Consider the following 23,970-nt stretch of genomic DNA (forward strand, 5'->3'; position numbering starts at 1 on the left):
CACTGTGGCTGATCGTGTAGTGTTTGCTAAAAGGGAGGGGCCATAAATATCTGCAGGCAGACTGATGCAGGACATCCTGGGCATCCGAGGTCACGACTTTCCTGCTCAAAACCAAATGTCCTGGACATGTGAGACGCTAATTATAAGACGGCATGACTATTTGAGTGTTGAGCAACGGCTTGAATATTTTGCTGCAGCATTTCTCACTCAGAACACCACAATATTTCTACATCTAAGGACTGTGCCACCATCCAGGCCATTTAGCTGCCCTCCTGTTAGAGCAATTTTAGACTTGACTTTTCTCCTGCCTTCACTGTTCTTATCATACCACTTAAAATGCCTTGGATATCTTCCTCTTGTTCTGCAATAATGCCAGCTCTCCAGAGGCATATGTAGTGGCCCGCTGCCGAGTATCAGCTCTCACTTTCCCTTTGAGCGCTTTTCTTCCCATCTAGTCTTTTGATATTACTCATAACTTTAAATTTCACCTCACAGCTGCTTTCTTAAAGTCAAATCAGTCGAGCAATCTTTTTTTTTTTCCTGTGTACCGCATGCAAGTTGAGTGAATCGGAAGCAACTCGCTTTCTATATTGAGAATATTTGAAGAACTCCACAAGATGCTGACTCAGTGTGGCACAAAACCAAAATAAGTTCCAACCATCTGGGAAAATGCTTTTGCCTAATTGTGGAAGCCTTTTAAGTCTAGACAGATTAATTATACGACAATAGAGATGTCTGATATTTTAATGCAACATTTGATATCTTGACCATGACTGCGCTTTACAATAAATTGCATGTTTTGCAAGAGGATTTTTTTTATTGTACAGCTTTTAATAAACTACTTAATTTGACCTTTTGACCCTAAGTCCGACCTATTCTTTGCCTCACCAATGATTACTTGCTGGATATGTTCAATTTAAGTCATCTATTACAGCTTTATGTGTTTCCAAGTAAACCTTTAAGCTCAGATGTGTGTCGTACACCTTATGTTCTGAATGGTTGGGCCTTTATCGAGGATGATAATAAAAGAGTAATTTAATAGACTGAAAATTTAAATAATGCAAAGGTGCAAAGTCGAAGAAACGAGAGAACAGCTGCTTTTTTTTTTTCTAAATTCCTGAGTCACAAACCCACACTCAGCAAAACACAGAGAGGCTGTCAAGGGTGAGAGGGTGGGACAGTGAGGAAGAAGAGAAGAAGAAGAAGAGGGGGAAGGAGGAGAGAGACGGGGCTCACAGAGAGTCACTGTCAGAGGACAGAAAAGCAGACTGAGTGTTAACAGTCAGCGTAGGTAGAGCAGAAACACAGCAGCCACAAGTCAGAACGGAGTCAGCAGCAGCAGAGAGGGAGATTCACACGTCCGAGGAGAGAAGCGGAGGACAGCAGAAGAGTGTTCTGGGCAACAGGAGCTGGTGGTAGCCAACAAGAGGACAGCCAAGCCTGAGGAGATGCTGTGAGGAAACGTGCCAAGCGATGGAGCTTAAAGCAGCCAGCAGGCGGGCACAATTAGTCAGGTACAGCAATATGGCATCTTCATTATAATCCGTGTCTCGTGTAATTCCGGGTATTCTGAACAAACTTTCTTTGTAAATCATTTATCTTTATAATAGTTCATTTAAGAAATATTAAGTAAAACTTTTCAATTCAAGACAAGTATTTACTCAGTATTGTGCAGCAGTGTGTCTGATATGATGTATTATCTGAAACATTGCAGGCCCTCTAGGGGACCTATTTTCGCTACGCAAAGCTTAGTTTTATATCTCCAAACTGCAACTTTTACTGCCTTCTACAGCATTAAATGCGCCGCACACATCCCTCCCATGTCCTCATCTTAGACAGTCAAATTAGTAGTTGAGATGATGTCTTACGTCACTGCTTCACTTATCAAGGTCAAACGCATTTTCTTGACATTAAAAAGCACGAGAATGTGGGAGACATGCAAATGTTTTTGTTGACAGTGACAGAGAGGATTATTTTCCACGCCAATGTATTCAACATGCTCTGTGTCCGACTTCACATGATGCTCCAGAGTCCTCGGAGCGCCACAAAGCGCACTCTGTGTCGCACACAGACCCACCGTTTGTCCTCCCCTCCATCCCTCTTTAGCATTTTAAGTCCTCTCCTCTCCCAGCAAAGAGACCCCCACTGGTTAAGAAGGAGATTTTCCAAATATTTCACAACACCCACGTAATCCCCATTGGCTATGAAGTTGTTAGTCTCTGCTCTCATCTCCTACAAAAGAGCTGATTGTTTTGTGGCGTCTACTCCGTGCCTCGGTGGTTGTGGTTGATGCGAACATGGATTACGGATGCCAGAACCATGTCGGACCTCTGGGTCACCCACGAGTGAGCTTGTGGTGGCTCAGTGTGAGAGCATTCTTGTGATATTTTATCTTTGAGTTCATCTGTAAGGCTGTTTCATGAAGGTCAACAAAAAGGCAAAGTTTAGAAAAGCTGTACAATGAAGCACATTAAGCAGGCATAACTTAAAACAGGTAAAATACAAGTTTAAAATAATAAAAAAAAGTGTTTTCAGTAGTAAACTGAGCTTGTAACTAGGGTGATTATGGCATCAATTATACCATATGTACATACGGTATATACAGACATGAATTAAAACTGGAAATATAGTACATGCAGAGTGCATTTAAATGAAGATGTTGAGCATAAAGCAGGAATTTTTGAATTTTTTAGTAATATTACACAAAGAAAGGTAGTATATAAAGAATAAAAGTCATTCTCTACAGGTATGCATTCATAAATACAGTAAGGAAGTAGCTGAACACACATTAGAAATTTATGGAATGGATTTTTTCTCTGATTTTTAAAGAAAATTGTCTATTACATAGAGCTCTAAGATGAATAAGATCTAATTTCTTGTACACATATTCTATTGTTAAAACCTGCAAAGAAACACATTTAGAGATGAAACTGACAAAAAAGATCAACAGTTAAAAAAGAAAAACAAATTATCTGTACATCTAGAAAATATTGACTGAGTCACTAACTATAAGTTATGTTAAAAAACACAAGTCATAATTGTATGAAAAGGTAAAAATTCTCATGTCATCATGCGGTATTAATAGAGTTTGCAGTATAAAACAATGACAGCAGGTGCAGATGTATGAAACATACCATAATATCTGAGGTAAAGGGCTAAATATGCTGATGAATCCTTAAGAGACAATCTGTCCCACACCCTTCTTTACACATTTGTTCTCACACTTTGCCCCTTTACTTTCCCGGCACCACACGCTCTTTTATTTTGGTTTTTCCTGTCCTCGGCAGTCCACGCTGCAGCTCTTGCAGCTTGGGATGCATTTTAAACCTCGTCTCTCATACCAGCCCGTCCCTGCTGCCAGATTGGTTTTCACACAGTCCCGGCCCCTCCCTGCTACCACGGCGACGCAGCTGTCACCTGTCAGTTTCGTGGTGGGGATGCGCAACCGGCCTGTTATGGCTCAGAATAGCATTGTGGGAGAGTTTTGCTGGAAGTGGGAGAGCACAGCACCAAGTCCCCGAGAGAATGAACAGTTGACTAGGAAACTATCTCAACTATACAGGAATGTGGCATTTGTGTGTTCGGAGGTTACAGGGTGCCACTCATGGGAGAGACTGAACTGCTTCTACAGACAGAGACTCTGGCTCACATTGTATTGGTAAGGCCTCATGTCTCCACCAGCTCATTTGAATGTGTAGGCAGGACCACACTATGAGGAGTTGTTGTTCAGTACGGATTGTGATTCACAGTTTTGAGATTTTCATGGTATTCAGGACAATAATTTATACCAACATGTTATTTTATCTGATCTGATTGTGCATTTTTTATACGTTTTTGTTCCCGTGTGATTTTCTTGTTCTCATTTTCAACTGTGATCTGAATGAATTTCTTTCTCTCCCCGCAGAATGGACGACCAGGACAGAGTAAGCCAAGCATCCAGTGTGGCCACAATATCCTATTTTCCTGTCGTTAAGGTTTTTTTTTTTTCAAAGTTTGCATGGCTTTTTGTCCATGAGCACGTGGATGTCTTAATGTGATGCTGCTACTGTATAAATATGTGCATGATATAATTCACTCTTCTAACAGGAAAGTGATGGGAAGGTGCAAACGTTTGGGAAAAGATGTCAGGCCGCTAAGAGAGACCCCAACTGTGCCGTAGTCATCAGAGGATGGCTCAACAAAAAAGTAGATTTGCATTATGAAAAATGCATAGTTGAATCATTGTGTGCAGAAGAGTGTGAGGCTGAGAGAACATTTATTTTCCTTCTGCAGGACAGCTCTGGTTTGAAGCTGTGGAAGAGAAGATGGTTTGTTCTCTCCAACTACTGTCTGTTTTATTACAAAGGTAGGAACCACAGTTGTATCCCAGCACTTTGTCTGGATTTCCCTGTGCTCTAAGTGCATCTTTTCTTTTTGTTTACTCCTCTTCTGTCCTCCATCAGACAGCAGAGAAGAATCTGTGCTGGGCAGCATCCCACTCCCGAGCTACAAAATCCTGTTCTGCACACCGCGAGAATGCAAGAACCGAAAGTTCACCTTCAAGGTATCATCATCTAGTCACGATTATAGGAATATAAACTGATGCCAGATCATGTATTGCATCTAAGATACACGGTTAACATAAATTTGATAAACAAAATAGGTGTTTATCTGGGAATATTTTACACAAACATAATTTGTGAATGATGTCTGTAAATCTAGGTGGTACACCAGGGGATGCGCTCTTATTTCTTCAGTGCTGACACTCAGGAGGATATGTTGGGTTGGGTTCGAGCCCTCAGTCAGTCTGCTGCGATGGAGCCCGACAGCACAATGAGCAGGTACAACTCTGTCCGCTATGTACATGAGGTTATATCAAGCACTTTTCATCATTGCACTCACTGAACGGAGCTTTTTCTCTGTTCCTTTCAGACGTTGCTCAAGTTATCAGGATTTTACAGCGATAGGTGGCAGCACTGAATCAGTGGACTTCCCCAAATCCCCCTCGGATGAAGAGGGTCCCTCCCGAAAACACAGACACGTCAGCAGGACTCTGAGCGAACCGAGTCAGCTCAGTGGAGGAAGGATGGGGAGGTCGCAGTCAGAGCAGAGGGAGAGGCGGGGCGGACGTCACAGGAACACCAGGTTGTCAAATCATCTCTTTGTGTGAGATGGCTTACTTTAAGGCAGAAACAAATATCTGAGAGAGGTCTTGGTTTGACAATATGTTTTTCTTTTTCTGGTGTTTCTGCAGCCCTTCAAACAGATCACCCAGCCCTCCTGATTTAAGCAGAAGAAGAGCCTATGGTCCCAACAGAGAGGAAGATTCTCTTCCTGGTCAAGACACACCACCACAAACAGACATGATGGGGACGGGTTCTTTACCCTCCAGAGGTCAGCTGGGGTCTCGACCTCATACACCAGTAGGAAGGGTTGACATCCGACCTCATGATGACCCACTCATGGGGCCACAGACCCTGTACTACGCACCGGCTTCACCCAAGCTGGAGTTCAACTCCACGCCTACAACTCCAGTCACAGAAAGGTGGCAAAACCTGAGCAAGGTCAGGAAATGTCTTTTTGTGTATCTTGATTACAGCGTATTTTCCAATAGCCTGGATTCCCAATGTAGTACAAAATCTAATGCACAACAGAGATGTTATTGAAGAATAGTATGTTAAATAACATAAACCCCATCCCCTTATCTCATTTCAAATAAATACCATCATGTGTCATTGGTTACTACTGCTGCATTTACTTATCTATGGGAATGTTAGTGTTTTGCCCAAATTTGTTCTACTGTTTAACCACCAAGGAACCAATTTTACGCTAGAAGTTCATTTTTCTCCTGACACAAACCACTTCTTAGCCTATGGAAACATTTTATGATATCTTGCGTGATTCTGGAGAAGCTTTCAAAGTTTCAAAATAACCCCCATAGTCCCTTCTCATGTCTAATGGGGCTTGAGGCCTTTGCCTTTTTAACAAATAGCTTCTGTTATAAACAGAAGTTGTGGTGTCAGAGAAAACGTAGGCGAGGGGAGGTTTAATGAAAGATGTTATTAAGTTGCATGGGAAACTTAAGGTCAAGTGTTTTTTAGCTTAAAGGAGAATTCCATTTTATTTCATCTGTGCATGTTTCCCATTAATGTGGTTATTGTGTCTCTAAATGTCGTGCTAATTTTGTAAAATAAACACAGAAATTAGTCTCCTGTACCTGGAACTGTATTAGCTTTAGAGCTGAGCATTCACTACAGTCACTCTGGTCTTTTCTATTAAAGCTGCAAATTCATTAGTCATAATTCCACAGCTGGGATTTTTGCTATTAATGGACTTTTGGTGGCTTTCCAAGTCTGGTATCAACAGGCCTCACTCTTTGCAGTAACAGTTTTCCTCTTGAGTCAGCAGCAGAGCAGTGAGCACAGGAAAACCACCAATTTCCATTTTGGTTTTGAGGATGCCCTGTTGTATTTCTCCCTCTGTTTCCATCACCATGGTGACAGTCAGCGTCAAACATGTAAACAAACCTGCATAAGCAGATGAATGTCAGTGATTATGTCGCCCGGCAAGTATCCCCACATGGAGATCTCTAATGCAGTTAATAAAAATATTTAGAGTGTCTAATTTCCGCTTAACTTTGGTCAGCCTGAAAACAACTATTTATTATGATTCATATGAAAATCTGTTTTCTTTAGGAAGCTGTGGGGAGGTCATGCTAATTGCCATGCTAAATGCCATTGAGATGCTCATCCATTTCCCAGAATCTCTACAAAAGAGATAAGGAGTGCAAAGTTATCGTAGCCCACAAGGCTTTGATAGCCTCAATAATGGGCAAAACGTCAGGTTTAAACAAACCAGAATTCTCATCTGGACTCATACTGTGCAATAAAAAACATGACATAAAGTCAACATGCATTTTTGTGCTAAGTATTCACCTTGTCTTTTCTGTCTTTACAGCCTGCACCTACATATGGTTCTGTCCATCATATACCAAGTGGGCGAAGACCTTTGGGAAAGGTGACCAGATGAAAATATATTGATATTATATACATTTACAGCAAAACATCCCCACTAGTGTGCAGCACATCACATCTATTAAATAAAGTGTAAACATCTGTATTCAGTGACTACTGGTACTACTGAGTAAAACCAACTTCAATAGATTATTGAAGTGACTAGTGACATTCTGTACAGCAGCACAGTATTCTGTTTAATATCATGTGTTCTTTTTTTCACATACATGCTGTCTTTTCCCTCAGAGCTACTCCACAGGGGCGCACACAGACTTACTGCCCCCTTTACCCCCCTCATCGAGAGCTGCACATGCCACCCACCCCCCACAACACCACCACCACCATCACCACCACCACCGCAGCCATTTATCTGTTTGTGTGCTACCGCAAGCTATGGTACCAGCTGGACTGTTCTTATGGCGTTCTGTGTGGTCCAACTCGGTGTTGTGGTGTTTTTATATGTTTCACGTCCTCAAAAACACACTGTCGGTAACTGTGTCAGCTTGGACTCTAACAGTATTAGCAACAATATTGTTCTGATCCTGTGTACTTCTACGTGTGTGTCAGTGACTTGTTTTATGTCCATGTCAATGTTTTGTATTGTCGCTAATTCTCACAGTGTTCTTTTTTTTTGTTACTAATGAATCATGTTTGTTATTATTTTGTGTCTTATAGAACTATCATATCTGAATTCCACCTATACTGTGTCTATGATGTCTATGATGAGTACTGTCATGATTGTTCTAAATATATTTCATCAAGCATCTGTTTGCTACATTACAAATGCATCACATGTGAGTACAGGTTTTCTCTCAGATTTGTGACCAAACTCACATTACATGGCTGTAATGTGCTGAAGCTTGTGCAGTGCTCTGTTGACAGCGCTCAACAACATTCAAGCACTAACAGCACAGCATTTAAGCATCAACATACACATAATACTCTGTTAACTTTGAGACTAATTCATTCAAAAATAGGACTTCCTGAAATACAAATAATTAGATCTATCATCATACATTAAAGGCTACTGTTGTATTAAAAAGTACTCTTTCAAAAAAGATCTGTTAAGCAAAACATGGATTTTTTATATTTCAGCCTCCGAAACCGGACCCGAGGGAAATGCCACCGATCCGGCCCCTTGAAAGTGACGCAGACGTGAGTATTCATAATTCAGCGACGTGGATCTTAACACCACTGAGAATGAATACATATTTCAAGTTTGAAATTTCGCTCTGCTTCAGGCTGTGTTAACGAGGTTGTGTGGGTGTGACAAGCTGCTGCAGTCTCTGTCTGTAGAATTGGCCCAACTACAAATGGATAAGGTTGGTAATTAACCTACAAATGCATGGCAATTTACACAACACATGATCAGTACATTTCATTTATAATAGATAAGCTGATGGTTTGCACAATATTTTAAATACAGTTCAACAAAGCAATTAATAACTTTTCAGATTTTTGTGTTGTGTCTTTTTGGAAAATGCATATAAAGGTTTCATTGACAAAATTGTGGGAGTTTTTTTTTTGAATAGTAATGAAAAAGAATCATAGACTAAACTTATGTCCCGTTTGCAGGACAGTGTCCAGTGTGCGTTAGAAGTGTCCAGACTACAACTGGAGGAGTGGAAGAGTCAGGGTCCCCGAGCCCACGAAGAAGTTCTGACCCAGAAGGTTTTGCTACAAGAAGAACTGGTCACTATCCGAGCCAGAATGTGTGATGTATCAATGGTGTGTAATAAGTCCACTGGAGAAAAACAGCATCAGTATACAAATACTTTTTGTCATGTATCATTAAATTAGAAATCGACTCTCTTGTTTTTATATTCATTATGGATGTTTTTAGTGTTCAGAAATCCTCTAACCTTTATCTTCAGGAAATGGAGCGAGTATGGTGTCAGTATGAGAGAATGGAGAGTGAACTGTCCGTTATCCGTTCACACCTTCAGCACATCTGTAACTTTGGAATGCCACAGGTATTTGAAAATGACACTATTGCAGTTTTTACTAATATATTAAGTTCTATTCACATACATACTGAACCTATTGCAATGTCATCTTGGGGATGCTGATCCTTAATGGGAGGAAACATTTAGGTTATAAGTTATTCATTGTATGTCTTCGTGTGTGTGTGTTGGTATATATAGTGTTGACCTATAGTGCCCTTCTAACAAACTGCATGTTCGTGCCAGAAGGTATCTCATGTGTCAGTTTCTATCTAATCAGGAGCAGTCTCAGGCTCAGAGGGAGCTGTGGATGATGGAGGACATCCTTGCTGGACTGAAGGTCAACAGGGATCACTTCCGCTTCCTGCTGGGACTACAGAGACACCACAGTAAGCATCATCTGCTCCTTCTGTTCAGAGTCTGACTGTACATTTCTGTGTTCGCTCTGGAGTTTTGACTGAAAAACCCAATGTGTTGTAATAGGATGTGTGGAATCAAATCAGCAACCACAACCCTGCACCACCCAATTTAAATTGATCCTGTTCTTCCTTCGGAGCCACAGCTGCCCCTTGCACATATGGACAGCATGTTAAACAATAACAATAATAATAGCTTTCTTTATATAGCATCCTTCAAAAATCAAGTCACAAAGACTTTGGAGTTGTTAGAGAGGCCCTGTTGGAGCATCTCAAGCAGTGATAAGGCTCATAGAGTCAGTAGATCGCAGATACAGGCAGTAGTCTGACCATTCAAGCAATAAGATCTTAAAATCAATTCTAAAACTCACTGGTAACCAGTGAAGGGCAGCTATGATTGGAGTAATATGGTTGCTTCTCTTGGTGAAGCTTGGCAGCAGCATTTTGAATTAACTGTAGCCTTTGGATGCATGACCATAGTAAAGTCTGGAGGAGATGAAAGCATGCATGACCTTTTCTAAGTCTGCAGAGGAGAGGAATGGCCTGATCTTTTCAGGCTTAGTTGGGCAAAGTACTACGTTGGTCACGTAAACATCAATATGATCACTTCAGATTCATTCAGATGCAGGAAATTCTTAGACATCTAATTTCCCAATTTTATGAATTATCTGAAGAACCTCAAGACATAGAATGTTACTGAGTACAATAGAGTTTAACTGAGTACAAATACTGGATGAATGAATGGCTTCATTTAAGCAACTGTATTCAAGTTGTACCTTGCAGTGTTTTATATAAAAATGTACCAATGTTATCCATCTTAAAAACAATCATGTTTCATTGTATAGAAACCTTTCACTTTAGGCTAAACTGAAAAAATATTTTCTCCACATACATAAATTTTTTATTGATAATTTATGGCTGAAAATCTCTAATCTTTCCAGCTTTTTTCGGGTAACTGTGACTGAAGAGCTCACTAATGCCATATATTACATGCAAACAGTTGCACCTTGCTGCCACTTGGGGACACCAGTGTGTAAAGTTTCCTGGTCCATTTTCATTATGCACATTAAAACCTGACAATAAATGGTCAGTGTCAACACTCTGACCTTTACTGTCTCCCCCTCAGTGTTCCAGTCTGCAGCCCCACATCCTGGATCTCCTGGATCTCCCACAGAGAGGCTGCAGAGTGGACTGCCAATGGTACGACTCCTGTCCATTGTTCTTTTGTCAGTGGCCTTGGACACTTGCTAACTGCTTAAGAACAAACATTGAATTGTTGTAAACTCAAGGCGTCAGTTAAATAAGTGTGTGGGCATCTGCTGGCCTGATCTTTTATCCTGCTGGTGTTTAAAACTGCATTTAGTTTAAAATACATAACATGTAATGTGTTGATAGTCTGTCAGTCTGGCATAGATGTAACAAAATCATCCATTATGCCTTCATAGTTTTAATCACGTCCCCATTGACTATGATCCATGCAGGATATGGAACAAGAGCCGCCAGTCCGCCCACCGTTACCTCAGGAGCTACAGGAAACCCACCAGAGCCACCAGGGCCATGGCTGGACCGAGTCACCATATGAGGTGGGAAATATTGACGTTATCAATGACGAACACAGTCTGGTTTGACAATGGTGTCATGTATTTCTGTGCTGATGTTTCAGGGAATCTACAGCCACACTGTTGATCCTGTGCACAGAAAAGGAAACAGCCAACCTGACCTCCTTAATGTGAAAGCGCACAGAGACGCATCTGGTTGGTATAAATATATTCAATACAAATAGAGTCATATTAATACAGTGTTCTGTATATATGAATATTTTCTGCCACATCTATTATTAATAGCTTTAATGGGGGTTTAATCCAATAATCTAAATCATGTTGTGAGCCCCCCCAGTGGCTTTTTTTTGCCTTCCACCTTCATATTTCCGATTTCTCTTTGTTCCTGTCGCCCATCCTCTCTCTCGCTCTCTCTATCTGCTTTTTTCTCGGTTTTCATTTCATCTTTAGAATCTCAGCCGGGTTCAAAGTGGATCCCACCAGACACAACCAACCAATCAACCAAGGTTTGATTCTTCATAATTTCCTGTATGCTGGTACGCAACCTGATCCAAAACGCTCTAAATTTAGAAGCAGTCAAAGCTGATTTTTCCTCATTGCAATCACAGCCAAATTCCAATTCTTTGATTCTCTCATCTTCCTTGCAATTAGGGCATGTTGCAATGCATGTTGTAGGCGAGAGGGGGAGGCAGAGGCTCACGACTCAATACAGTAGCTCAGCTTTCTCGCTTTCTGCCACCCAACCCCCCTTTCTCACATGCCCATACACACATATACATATATATATATATATATATATATTAATGACATAGCACGCAAGCAGCCATACATATTTGCATGCACACATGCACTTCTCCACAAACAGATGCAAACACAAAGCCATAACAGTCACCTATTTAAAGCCAGTCGTGAATTCTGGCTTCATACATGCATGTTTCTGAGGTGCAGTGCTCATGAATGACTCATATTTCTGTATGTTTTCCAGAAGATGAAAATGAAAATGAGTGAAGAGGAACAGATTGAGAGGATGAAGAGGAATCAGGAGAGGATGAGTAATAGGAAGAAACCTCCCATACCTGCTCCAAACAGCCAGAGTCAAAGTTCAGAAACAAAAGAAGAGGTTGGAAAATAATTATTAACTGACTGAATCAGTGAATTACATATATTGTATACAAATTTACTAATCTGTCTTGGTTTTCCTAAGGCCCCCTTCCCTTTAAGGGTGACACGAGTTGTTACAGCTGTACTGCCGTCCTCGCTCGTGGCCAGACGAGTTTCTGTTGAGGATCCCCCAGCTGAGCTCGACACACCACTGCCAGAGCAGATCCCACCTGAGATGCAGCAAAAACTGGCAGAGCAGAACAAAAAACTGTTAAACAAACCGCCCAGGCGGCTGTTGTTGGACAGCCCTGATCAAACCCGGGCCTCAGTAGAGATGCACCAGGATCAGCTGGTCAAAAAGACCAGCAGAACACAGCATCAGGGAGCATCCAGGATCCCTAAGAGGGAGTCACGTTCAGAAGTGAGCAGAGCTGGGAGTACGGAGACCTCAAGCAATCAAGACCAGGAAGGTTTAGGAAATGGAAGTGAAAGTTCAAGTGTCAGGGTAAGAAAGAATGAAATAACAATAAAAAATCAAAGAATATTCCACAGAGGATACCATACTATAAATGTACTTATGCATATCAGTTTATTTCATCTGAATCTGATTTGTGTTTTGGTGGCATTGCATTTGGTGACAAAATACATCACATATACTTTTTTATTTTCTTTTGAAATTACTGAATCCAATGTGTGAAAAATGTTATTAACCTTGACACAAATTGGGCTTGTGCACTTGCTGAAGGTGAAGAACTGAACTTAATTATAATCATTATTATTACAAAAAATAAAGGTCCTGGAGAGGTTTAGCTCCCTGTTCTTATGAACAGATTGTAACTAAACTTAAATTACTGAAATTTTAATATTTATCTTATTTAATGAAGTACTCCTGTATTCAAAAAAAGTACTGTTGCCTTCAATCACAGATGTGCAAAAAATGTGCCCAAACTCTGAGATCCCAAACCCAGGTAATGCATCATTTTGTGTAGCATAATTCTATACAGAGCATCAGGTAAAATCATGTTTATACGCAAGTCTCATGAATTTAGGAAAAATGATAGAGTATCGAGTCAATAAAACAATGCAAAGGCTGTATTTAAGATGTCAAACAAGGCCTGCAGTTAGGATTAACTCTAACTGCATTAGTAATGTAGATCCCTTCACCATATTAAAAATAATAACGGTATATAGTTACCCTATTAGGTAAGATCCTGATGTGTGTATTTTAATGTAAAACTGTTCAAACAGGCAGAGGAACGCTCTTCTGTCCTTCTGACCCCTGACATGGACCCTGACCCCTGTCTGACCCCTGAGCAGCGAGAGGCCAAGCTCCGGCGAGTGGAACGAATACGAGAGAGAGTCATACGGAGGTGGGTTTTCTTTTTTTGTTTAAACGGTTTGTGTATGTGCTTAATGTTGATGAAATTCTCCACAAATTTGTTGCTGTCCATCTATCAGCGCAGTCAGAGAGAGTTCTACTACACACAACCAACTCCCGATCAGGGGACAGGGGAAGGACGTTCACCAGGAGCCCCCAGACACAGCCAGAAAACAAAGAATGAAAGCAGGTACTTACTATTTTACCAACACAAAATTCAGTTTTTTTTAAACTACTGTGATTGGGATACAGGATTATGTTAGGGTTTAAACAATTTCCTTTCTAATCACATAATGTTTTTATTTTTTGTCTTACTCAGGAAAGCAGCATTTGCTAGACTTTAGCTAATTATGATCTTTTATAGCAAAAGGATGTAGGGATGTCCCAATCCCGATCAAGACCTTTTTTAACTGATCAGTATCAGCATGGACCTAAACCCGATCTTTTATTTACATCTGCTGTCACACCGGTGTCAGAAATAGTTAGGACAATTTGGGACAGGAAGCTAAGAGTTCAAATTTTAAATATACTTCTTCATAAACACGGCATTATCAAGCAACAATTGATCAAATAATACACAAACTGAGCGGTTTGGACAGTTGTCTGTTGCTTTCTTAATCAACAGTTACGTGATATGGGCCTTAAAAACAGCTCTGTTACATATGCCAGTAAAATATAAGAATGCTGTCTATGTCAATCCCAGCTTGTGTCAAACAGCTGAGCTCTGGCCGGAAGTCATTAAGCATTACAGAAGCCTTTGTCATGGTGGCCCTTTATTAGCTAAACACCCACAAAGCTCTCTGCTTGCCAACATGGAATTGCTCATAATCCAAATGATCCCCTCTCCTGGTCACTACAACAATAAACAGTAAAAAGCTCCACCTAGGAGCGCAACCATGTACTACAGCTAATCAACAATACTTAACCCATGTGTTTAAAGGGAAATGGTTTGGATCGTCAGATACTTGATATTAAAAGACTTGGATCAGATTGGAGGAAAAAATAATTAAACATCACATCCTTAAATAGGATTGTCTACTGCCGACACTACTTATGTTCTAACTGACAAATCTGCACTGTTTCCTCATTTTCAGGCCATAATTCTCACAATAGCTCTGGAAGCAGTGAGAATAACTTCAGAAGTTCTGCAGAACTTCAGCTTTCTAGCACAACATCTCAGGATCACGATGAAGAACAACAACATGTTAAAAAATCCAAAACTCAGGGCAAGTTTGGGAACAAAACACAGCACAGTGGGAGAGCAGGGGTTGCCAAAGCCAAAATCAAACGTCCAGATTCACCGTATCACATCTCATCCATGATTGTCTACCAGAAAGATGGAGGAAAAGGGTTTATAGGTTGCAAGGATGACGAGCAGAAGCAGGTTGAAGAACACATTGATGATGATAATGAAAGTGATTTCAAGTCCTCCGATGTGAGAGCCAAGTGGTTCCTCTCCACCAACCAGTGGCAAGGATTCATGCCTCTGCAGATCCCAGGAATAGAAACACTGTGCAATGAGGAGATGACTGACATCGACAACCAACCAGCTTGCTCTGATGACAATAATGATTCCAATGAAATGTCATCAACAGTGAGTGAAAGCTTGGAGAAAATGAAAGAAAACCATTCACTCTTCTATAAGATTGCATGTGACATCAGTATTTCAGACTCTGATATAACAAAGAATGATGGGAACACATGTGCTCCAACATCAACTAAGCCAGATGAAGAGGAAACACTGTTGATCACTGAATCTGTTCCAGCTGAAGAGACTGGTAAAGGTGGAACATCATCTGACAAAGAGAGTAAAGATACGAGCCAACATCTGACATCAGAGGATAATGAAATTAGTCAAACAGCTGATAATAAACACCAGGATTCAACAGTGGAAAACCAGGACAAAGAAGTGAGGATGATTTCAGGGAATCCATTAGAAGAGGGACGTGTTAATGAAAAGACCACTGCGAAAGAAAGTGAGGACAACTCAGGGCAAGAACTCAAGCTGAAAGTTACAGAAACCATCAATGAAGCTCCTGTTCAGTACACTGATTCAGATCAGGCTGTGGATGAATGCACAAAGATGTCAGAAGACAAGAAAGAGGACCAAGAGAGCGCAAAAGTATTGAAGAAATGTAGAAGTTTAAGTGAGAACAACAACCAGATTGTGCAAGAACATGGCGACAAACATGCCGCCTCTCTGTCCAGCTCTTCGTTTGAGGGCGGAAGTGTGATCCGGAGTGCTTCTTTTGGGAAGGCAAGAGTAACTGTATTAAGGACAAGTTTGTAGAAACAAGAACAGTGGAGGCTTAAGGAGCTTAAGTGAAGAACTTGGGAAGGACAAGAACACAGTTAAGTGATGGAACTCTAACGGAAAATAAGAAAGAATGAGGATTTTGGACTTAACTGAGTTGAGTTAGAAATTCTATAATGGGAACATGGGGAATGAGAAATGGACATAATATATGGTAAACTTGAACATTTCCATTATCATTAGTTGGATTTTAATGCAAATGCAGTGAAAAGTCTTAATATATCATCAAAACATAACTATATATGCAATTATACTGTAGTTCTTGCAGGTGATAGTACAAACCAAATATGTCATGTATACTTGCTGTCAAATACGTGTCCAGTATGTGAAGTTAACGCATTCATTCCTCTCAAAATATGCATCTAACACAGCACAGGAATTATAGATGATGTCTGCTTTTGGTCTGGCAACATAACCCTGTTATTGTCACTGTAACAAAATGTGTTTTGTATCACAGATTGTATCCTGATTGAATAAACATGTTGTGTGCTACATCGAGGCGCAGACTCCCGCTTCTAATATGAGCAAGAATCACATTTATGTTACATCCTTTTTTCCTCCCACCCCCCCGACGACGGTCCCCTGGGTGCTCGGTTTGCTGCTCTCTGAGGAGACCTGATGCAGAATTACATGGAGCCACTGAAAATGCCTTTGTCACTTTAAATCCTTGCCGTGTCTCAGCCGATGACATCATTGTCTGAGAACACATTACATCACCCCTTCCCAGGCTCTCTCTCTTAAAGACAGCACCACCTTATGTTTACTGAGCCACACACACACATGCAGACACACACATGCAGAGGGAGAGAGAGGGACCTACTGATCTGTTTACAAATGTGATATCAATACCAACATGCATATTAATAACTGGGACATTTTATGGATGTAGGGGCTGCCAGATTCATGCTGTGTGGATGTTCAGTTAAGGGCAGCAGATATGGCTGTGCAGTTCCATAAATATAATAGGATTATGTGTAATAACATTCACTTTAAACGTGTTCCTGCTTTGATTTAATATTATTGGCCGCTACACTGCAGATGTTCCTGAACAGATTTTATGTGAGAGCTTCTCTCTGCTCTGACATACATGAAATATAGTTAGTTTGGAGTAGAATAGATCAAATGTGATGCTCTGCATGTAATTAACTGTGATTCTTATGGAAGCATCCACATATTCCGCAAGATTATCACATATAATGATATATTTAATAGCTGAAGCTCAGATTAGTGGAATATATGCTCACATGAGTTTCTCTAATGACTTGAAGTTGGGCCTGCAGAGCATCCGCTTTCTTTTGCAACACACTCCAGTTATCATGCAGACAATATAATCTGCAGCCATATTTCCATTAAGGTGGTGATTCTGTGCACTGATTCTAGTTCAAAATAACAGTAATAAAAACAACAGTGAAGAATGCGCAAAGCAAAATGTCTGTCAGTGAGTTTGCTCCTGTCTCAGATATACATACACACTGTATAATTAATCAGGTGTTTGATTGGCCTGCGAGTGTGCGCGTGTGAGCGCGTGGTGCGCGCGTAAATCACAGAGATGCGGAGAATGCTGAGAGAATGTTTCTTTAAGACCCATTACCTTCCAATCCGACAGAGGGGGAGTCTGTGGTAAGGTGGCGTATCGTCTCTCTTCGCGTCCCCCTTCCTCGCCGTTTACATGTGGAGGAAAAAAAAGAGAGCGAGAGAGACAAAAAGACAGAACGCGCACCGCGGTGAGCTTTTTACTTTACGCTTTTTTTTGTTTTTTTGGGGGGGTGGTGGCACGCACGCCGAGGTAAAGGATCCGCGGAGATGATGGACCTAAGGGATATTTAACATCAAACATGGACACTACAGGCTCCCCCCCGATGACTGTGGTAAGGATGCAACTTCACACCGCCCCGTCGCATCCCGATTATTTTTTTTCATTTGGAGGGGAAAATAATATTCATCGAAAAACGCAGCAGAAGGGAAGGAGGGGAACGTGCATGCACCGATACATGCATGTGTGCGTGCAAGCGTGTGATAACAAGTGCCTAACATTGTGTTGTCAAGGATTGAGGGGGGGGTGTATATGTGTGTGTATGTGTGTGTGAAGAGGATGATGATGATGATGATGATGGGGAGGAAGGGGGGGGTCTGTTTGAATAGAAGCAAATATATTAGTCTTGAGCAACGCTTGGTGCCCATGTCAAGCATTGACAGGTGTGTTGGCAGCGCACGGCACGATTTATTTAGGGCGCGCTTGCTCGCTCCCGTTTGCATACAGTTAGGTGAGGTGATCGCTACTTGAGAGAGAGAGAGGAAGAGGGAGAGAGCCCTCATAAGATCAGAAGATGCCACTGTGTATTGGCCTACTATGTGTTGCTTGTAATTAATCATGGCTGCAACTAAGCTCTCTGCCGTTGGGGAGCTTTGTAGTCAAACCACCCAGTTCGTCTCAGTGCTGTCACCGGCCCTATGGGGTTGAATTCTATAATGTCTGGAGCGAGAGAGAGAGAGAAAAGAAGACGGCAGGCCTGAAAATGCGCGATGGACAACATTATTTGGGCCACTTTTCCAACAGAATAGATTCATCTCGCTCCAATTTGGTCATTTTTACGCACCGAGTGTCAATTTTTTTTTTGAGATCCTCCTCCTTTTTTTCTACTATAAGAATGTAGATCTGCGCGTGCGCGTTCGTGCCAACCAGCATCAAATTGGTCTTTCCTTCCATACATACATACATGCATACATCCAGAGAGGAGGATGAGGAGGGAGGGAGTGTACAGGGGGTAGCCACAGATCATCATCTGGAGAGCCTCGTCATTTATGTGGATGCCAAGACACGCGTTAAAAGTCCAGATACGCTTTTTTTCCCTTTTTCTTCCATTCCCTTCTTCTACACCACGGCTGCCGACAATCACTTATCGATTCCAATGATGCGTTTCTTGCCCGGGGTGGAGGGGGGAACCGTTTCGTGGTATTAGGAGGGGATGGATGGATGGATGGAGGGCGGTGGGGTTCATTATTAGTCGCTATATGCTCTGGGATTTTTTTATTATTGAAATGCATCCCGACATGCATGCGTTCTTCCCTCGCTGTGAAGGTGATTTAACATTCAATTGGATGAAAAAAAAAAGCGATCCTCATTCTTCAGTTTCTCATTGTGGGAACCTGCAAACCCTCCCAAATCTCTATCTCTCTCTCCCCGCCCCAGTGTCTGCTGTTGGAGGAGCTCTTTTTGCTGCTCTCTCTTTCTCTTTCTTCCACAAACACACAACAAAATGCCATCACCTTCCTTATTTTCCCCATTTTTCTGAGAATGTTCCAACACACCGCCTGATTAGAGGCCTTGTATAGCAGCCAGATACTGTACAGCCGGTCAGGGTAGGATTCAGTGATGATGATGATGATGATGATGATGATGTGGGCAATCATGATATGAAATCACACACACAGACACCAACACACACACTCCCTTGATCGATTCCAGTGTGGTGACACTGTGACATGAGCTCGCCCATTACACCAGTGAATCTAATGAACGTGCCTGATAATGTAGCTGTACATTATAGGAAAATGTTATCACCAGCTCATTGTTTTCCAAGCTGCCCCCCCCCTTGCTCGCTCTCCTGCCAGCAAAGACCAAGCAACTGTTCAAAGAAAAGGTCTCATAAAACTGTAATGTTATGGCGTGATAACTATTCCACAGTTCTTGTTTTCCTGTTAACTATCTCCCTCTCTTTCCTCCGCACACGCTCATAAACACACACAGGTCCTGAAGCCCAGTGACCTCACAGCTGATGCTTCAGTCAAAACTACAGGCTGCACAGTTATATTTTGTAATGTACTGAATCAGGACTGTAGCAATGATTTTTTTGTAGTTTATTTTTCCAGTGTGGACTCATCATATGACACAGTGGGAATGCAGAGAAGTATGACTGTTAGCTGTGCAGTGACTGGTATTGCTAAAATAATCAGTAATTATGTCACTGTGGCAGCTTCTACAATGGCCTTCTTGCAGGCCATCGTGTACATTAGTTGCGGTATTTTAATGTGTTTCAGAGGGTTGAATAAATTCCAGGAGGATATTTAAGGTAGTCTCGATCACAAAGTAACAGAAGTTACTGCTTGTGCTACATCTGAGCAAGTCAAAAAAAAAAAAAAGAAGTGAACAAACATTGGAGATACTTGGCATAGTTTGACGAGTATTTTTAAAGATGCAAATAATGGATCCACTCAGGGCGGTGGTGCCATCGCTAAATGTGGAAGTAGATTTTAATCAGAATCACAATATTGCCAAGTAGGATTTCACATACAAGGCTTTTGACTGTTTTAGTGTCTAAGAGTAAACGGTCACATGTAGATTTAAAAATGTATTGCTAGTCAGTAGGTAGTAAATGTTACAAGACAAATAAGAACATATAAGAACCAGTGCTACAAGAAAAAAAAGCGTAATTAAGTAACATCAAATGTAATGTGAGCAACTTGACATGAAAGAGTGTAATAATAATCCTATTTTTTATGTAAATAAAGCTTTTTGTATTCTACATCAAACACAACTGACACTAATGTGATTCTGGATGATCTAAATCCCCAAAAGAGAAAATCTTTATGTTATATTTCAAAATAGTTGACACTCACATCACTTGTTAAGCATCTCACAGTAGATTTTTGGTTAAAATCACTTCAGACCCAAAAAAATAATCCCAACATCCTCCATCATCACCATCAGTGGCCTCAGTGCTAAGCAGCTTTTTTTTATTAGTGATCTTATTCACTCAGGCGTCTTCCATGAGAGCATTTCACAGCTGAACTTCCTCTGCCGCCCTGCAGCAGGTTTATCGCTAAGTTTTTCTGCCTGTGGGTTAAAAGTTCACCGCTGACATTTGTCGACGCTGCGGCCTCACCTTTTCAAGTCTTTGCATGGCGCGATAATGATGCAGGTTTACTATCTGTGGCAGAGAAATTCCAAAAGCCATCTAAATTTGAGCTGTATTTTAAGGAAATGCAGTCACTGCCAGGTCAGTGTTGCATCAGTAATTATCCATCAGTGGAGCAGAAGAGGAAGTAAGTTGCTTTTTTTTTTAGTGGGGCGTACAGTGAGCTTGCCAAGTGTTGTAGCCAGCTCACCAGCATGAGGAGCTAATTCAGAGCCTCCAATTACCAGCGAGCAGCCATCCCATTTTTTTGGTCCTGGATGCGCATATGACAATAATAAACGGTGGCACGTAAGCAATTCCCATTTTTAGTCTTTTGATAAACACACTGCCACACCTGTACGAGGAAGAATTAAATAGCCAAGTGTAAATACATGCATCAGCACTGCTTATTAGAGTTATCAGTAGTGAAGTGCTTTAGAAAAGTCTGCACAATCTGAAATCTCAGCATATTTCAGCCCCGTGGTAATTACTCTGTGATGCCTTAACTGTGAGATTTTAAATATTGGTCACAGTTTTTTGGGAGAAGAGAAAGGTGGAGAACCACTTAGGCCCATGTACAAAAAAGGATTATTGTATCACAATAACAAAATCAGATAAAACGCTCACTGGAATCATGTTGTGTTTGCAAAATTAAGGTAAAATAGTTTCCAACAAGTGCCAAATTGGACTGTTTCAAAAATACAAAAAGCATAAGTGCAGTTTAACACACAGAAAGAAGCACAGACACATAATTTATCTGAAGTTTTAAAGCTGAAACCTCAAGATTAAACTGTCACAAACACACAGACTTGTCTTGATACAAGGAGTAGTGTTAAACAATAGTAGGGATAGACCGATTATCGGCCTGGATGAATATTGTGGCCGATATTTGGCATTTGTCCAATTATCAGTATTTCTATCTTTACTGATTATTGATAAGTTAAACGCACTCCTTCAGGCCTCAGGAATGTCTGTTAAGCACAATCCCACAATCCAGGAAATTGGCTACTCTAAAAAGCCGCTAAGGCTTGCTAACAGCTCGCGGCTAAATTAGGAGGCAGCCGCAGACTTACCTTACAACAGAGTCTGTCTAACATTAAGTAATAATGCTTTAAAGTCTGGACCTTAGTAGGCAATAAAAGTGATTGGAAAGTGTAACATAAAGAAAACAGTAGACGGAACTGCAGGAGACAAACTCTCACATAAACAGAGGAGCTATCACATGCGGTTAAAACACTACATCCAGCATATATCGGCCTAAAATATCGGTTATCGGCCCTTCCTGATCGGCAGTAATTGGCATCGGCACTGGCCCTGGAAAACCCATTTCGACTGATCCCTAAACAATAGCTCATACAAACACCTTGTCATGTAACATTATTAGTAAGCTCCATTCGTAAAACCTTTCTTCATGATTTTCATTTTGCTCACATAGTTTTACCATTATTATTGTTTCTTATGAGCTAATTTCTTCAAAGCTCATCTGAAGCCCTTACTGTAAGCACTAAGGATGCATTAAATGCATTTGAAGACTAACTTTTTTCTGTTCACTCATCTGCAGGAGATACAAGAGACGGCCAGTCGAACACTTTTGGCTACTTATACTTCTAGTAATGTAAGCTTTCAAAATTACAGATAAAAATGTTTTTATTCTTTTGTGAAAGTCTCTACTATGTTAATTTAGCTCTTCTATTGCCCTCACTTCAGTGCTGCAGACAATAAGACCACTAGCAGACTTATTTTGACTGGTGCTGAGACCCATGTGCTAAATATGCATGATTCACAAAATGGATGATTTTGGTTGAACAAAGAAATTCTTTATTGCACTGCCCAGTCTCACTGACTTAAAAAAGCCTGCAATGGTTCACTAAATGAGTCCAAACCACTTAAAAGTATAAAGGCCAGTGTGAGCCCCAGAGTGCTCCAGACAAGACAGTGAAGAATACTGGAGGATGGAGAGGCACATGAGGCGATATAATAATGCTGATTGCCTGGATCCATACCATTTTGGCCCACTCTTTGCAGGGCGAGACGGCGGCCTCATTCAGTGAAAAAACAAAGGTAATTTAAGTTGTGCAGACGATTAAAGGAGCATCACCGGAGTGAGATCTCATCTCTGAATCATAATTGCTTGCTTTGTTTTTTAGGGAAAACTCAGAATGTGAGCAAATTAAAGTTGTTATTTTGCTTCATTCACTAAGATTAGCTTTTAAACATTTTAATGAGTGCTGAAGTCACAGTGTTTACATTAAGAACATAAAGTAATGGCCCGACATTTTGGGAAATGCACTTGTTTGCCTTCATGCTGAGAGTCTATTAAATGTAAGGCTACAGCCAGCAGCCAGTCGGCTTAAAGATCACATCTGATGGTGAAGATCAAGCTTTTCAAGGTACTTTCCTTCTCTGTAGTTTATACGAAAATGACTCATTTTATAACCTGGAACAAGTTTAGAGACGCATGTGGATGATATTGTCGAATCTATAAATAAATCTAAACAGTTTCTCGGTTTGCAACTAAGCTGTGCTGCACGTAGATTCCGTAACAGTAGGAATTGAAAACATGAACATGAACTCCAGTGAAAATCGAGTTGTTTTTTACCCTGTGCACACGTCTATATGTTTTTTATATGCTGAAGACACACCATGAGTAAAAAAAAAAGGCAGCCAGTGCCATGGCTAAGCATTTGCACCTGAAAACTGCGGTATATCGAGGAGGTCTCAAAAACACATATTCAGACATTAAGGAACCAATCCTGTCAACGTGCAGGGTGGAACTTAATTAATTCTCCTCAGAATCGGTTTCCGGTTCAGGCATGTAAGACTGAGTTACTCCAGAATCTTAGCTTCCGCTTTTGTGGCACAGAGTAGTTATAGAGTGTTTGAACAGAGTTGTAGGTGAGCTGGTATGCTTGAGCTGTAGTAAGGTGGGGGGAGAAACAGGCAGGAACTTCATACACATATACACATTCTAGGGAAAGTTATGGTGAAATGGTAAATTTGAGCCATTTTAAGGCAGGAAGGGATTATTTTCGTGAGAAAAATGTCATTTTTATACGTTGAAATGAGTTTGTACAGGTGAAATCAATGACCGGAGAGGGACTTTTATTTTGGATAAAAGCTTAAAACTGCTAGCCTGACTCTGTTTGAAGGTACAAAATCCACCAGATCCCTCACAGATATGCTTCATTCTGTTTCAAAACAAGATAAATGAATATGCAAGCCGAGTTTCTAATTGTTTTGTATCTGAAGTCTTGTCGTCAGTTTGAGGTTGACTGATAACCAGCAGCAGAGCTTCAGCAGCATGTGGATTTTGCGCCTTTGGACAAAACCAAGTTAGCTGTTTCCTCCTCTTTATATTCTTTACCCTGAGTT

At 40.9% G+C, this 23,970-nt stretch overlaps 2 protein-coding genes across 12 annotated transcripts in view; both read left to right on the forward strand.

Moving 5' to 3' along the window:
* The first annotated feature begins 1,263 nt into the window (after positions 1-1,263).
* si:ch211-234p6.5 (pleckstrin homology domain-containing family A member 4) lies at positions 1,264-16,201 on the forward strand. Of its 6 annotated transcripts, none has more exons than XM_035940792.2 (24): positions 1,264-1,514; positions 3,905-3,974; positions 4,087-4,185; positions 4,273-4,345; positions 4,443-4,543; positions 4,702-4,820; positions 4,912-5,124; positions 5,234-5,543; positions 6,937-6,996; positions 7,239-7,388; positions 8,088-8,147; positions 8,234-8,314; positions 8,568-8,720; positions 8,867-8,965; positions 9,216-9,324; positions 10,478-10,551; positions 10,833-10,934; positions 11,015-11,105; positions 11,361-11,416; positions 11,896-12,030; positions 12,115-12,516; positions 13,260-13,381; positions 13,470-13,579; positions 14,484-16,201. In XM_035940792.2, exons 1-24 carry the CDS (start codon positions 1,474-1,476, stop codon positions 15,677-15,679), a joined length of 4,026 nt encoding a protein of 1,341 aa, XP_035796685.2. In that variant the 5' UTR covers positions 1,264-1,473; the 3' UTR covers positions 15,680-16,201. The 6 variants fall into 6 exon arrangements, with proteins under 6 accessions (XP_035796685.2, XP_035796687.2, XP_035796689.2 ...); XM_035940794.2 differs by having other exon boundaries at positions 3,905-3,923; XM_035940796.2 differs by having other exon boundaries at positions 13,475-13,579; positions 14,484-14,624.
* A 1,091-nt stretch (positions 16,202-17,292) lies between these two features.
* The window catches only part of LOC111584611 (liprin-alpha-3-like), a 34,716-nt gene continuing 28,038 nt past the window's right edge, over positions 17,293-23,970 (forward strand). For 3 of the 6 annotated variants that reach the window (XM_023293778.3, XM_055004764.1, XM_023293781.3), the window contains exon 1: positions 17,294-17,571. The gene's annotated coding sequence lies outside the window, so the exon portion shown is untranslated. Of the gene's footprint in view, positions 17,572-22,159; positions 22,214-23,970 lie in introns of all 6 variants that reach the window. The other 3 variants (XM_035940784.2, XM_023293782.3, XM_055004763.1) reach the window with 3 other exon arrangements.

Source organism: Amphiprion ocellaris, chromosome 18, assembly GCF_022539595.1.
Source record: "Amphiprion ocellaris isolate individual 3 ecotype Okinawa chromosome 18, ASM2253959v1, whole genome shotgun sequence".
Lineage (NCBI taxonomy): Eukaryota > Metazoa > Chordata > Actinopteri > Pomacentridae > Amphiprion > Amphiprion ocellaris.

Coding starts and splice junctions, on each gene's coding strand:
- si:ch211-234p6.5 (XM_035940792.2), top strand. CDS start 1,474: ATGGAGCTTAAAGCAGCCAGCAGGCGGGCACAATTAGTCAG. Junction 4,346..4,442: donor CTGTCTGTTTTATTACAAAG/GTAGGAACCACA, acceptor GTCCTCCATCAG/ACAGCAGAGAAGAATCTGTG. Junction 8,315..8,567: donor CCCAACTACAAATGGATAAG/GTTGGTAATTAA, acceptor TCCCGTTTGCAG/GACAGTGTCCAGTGTGCGTT.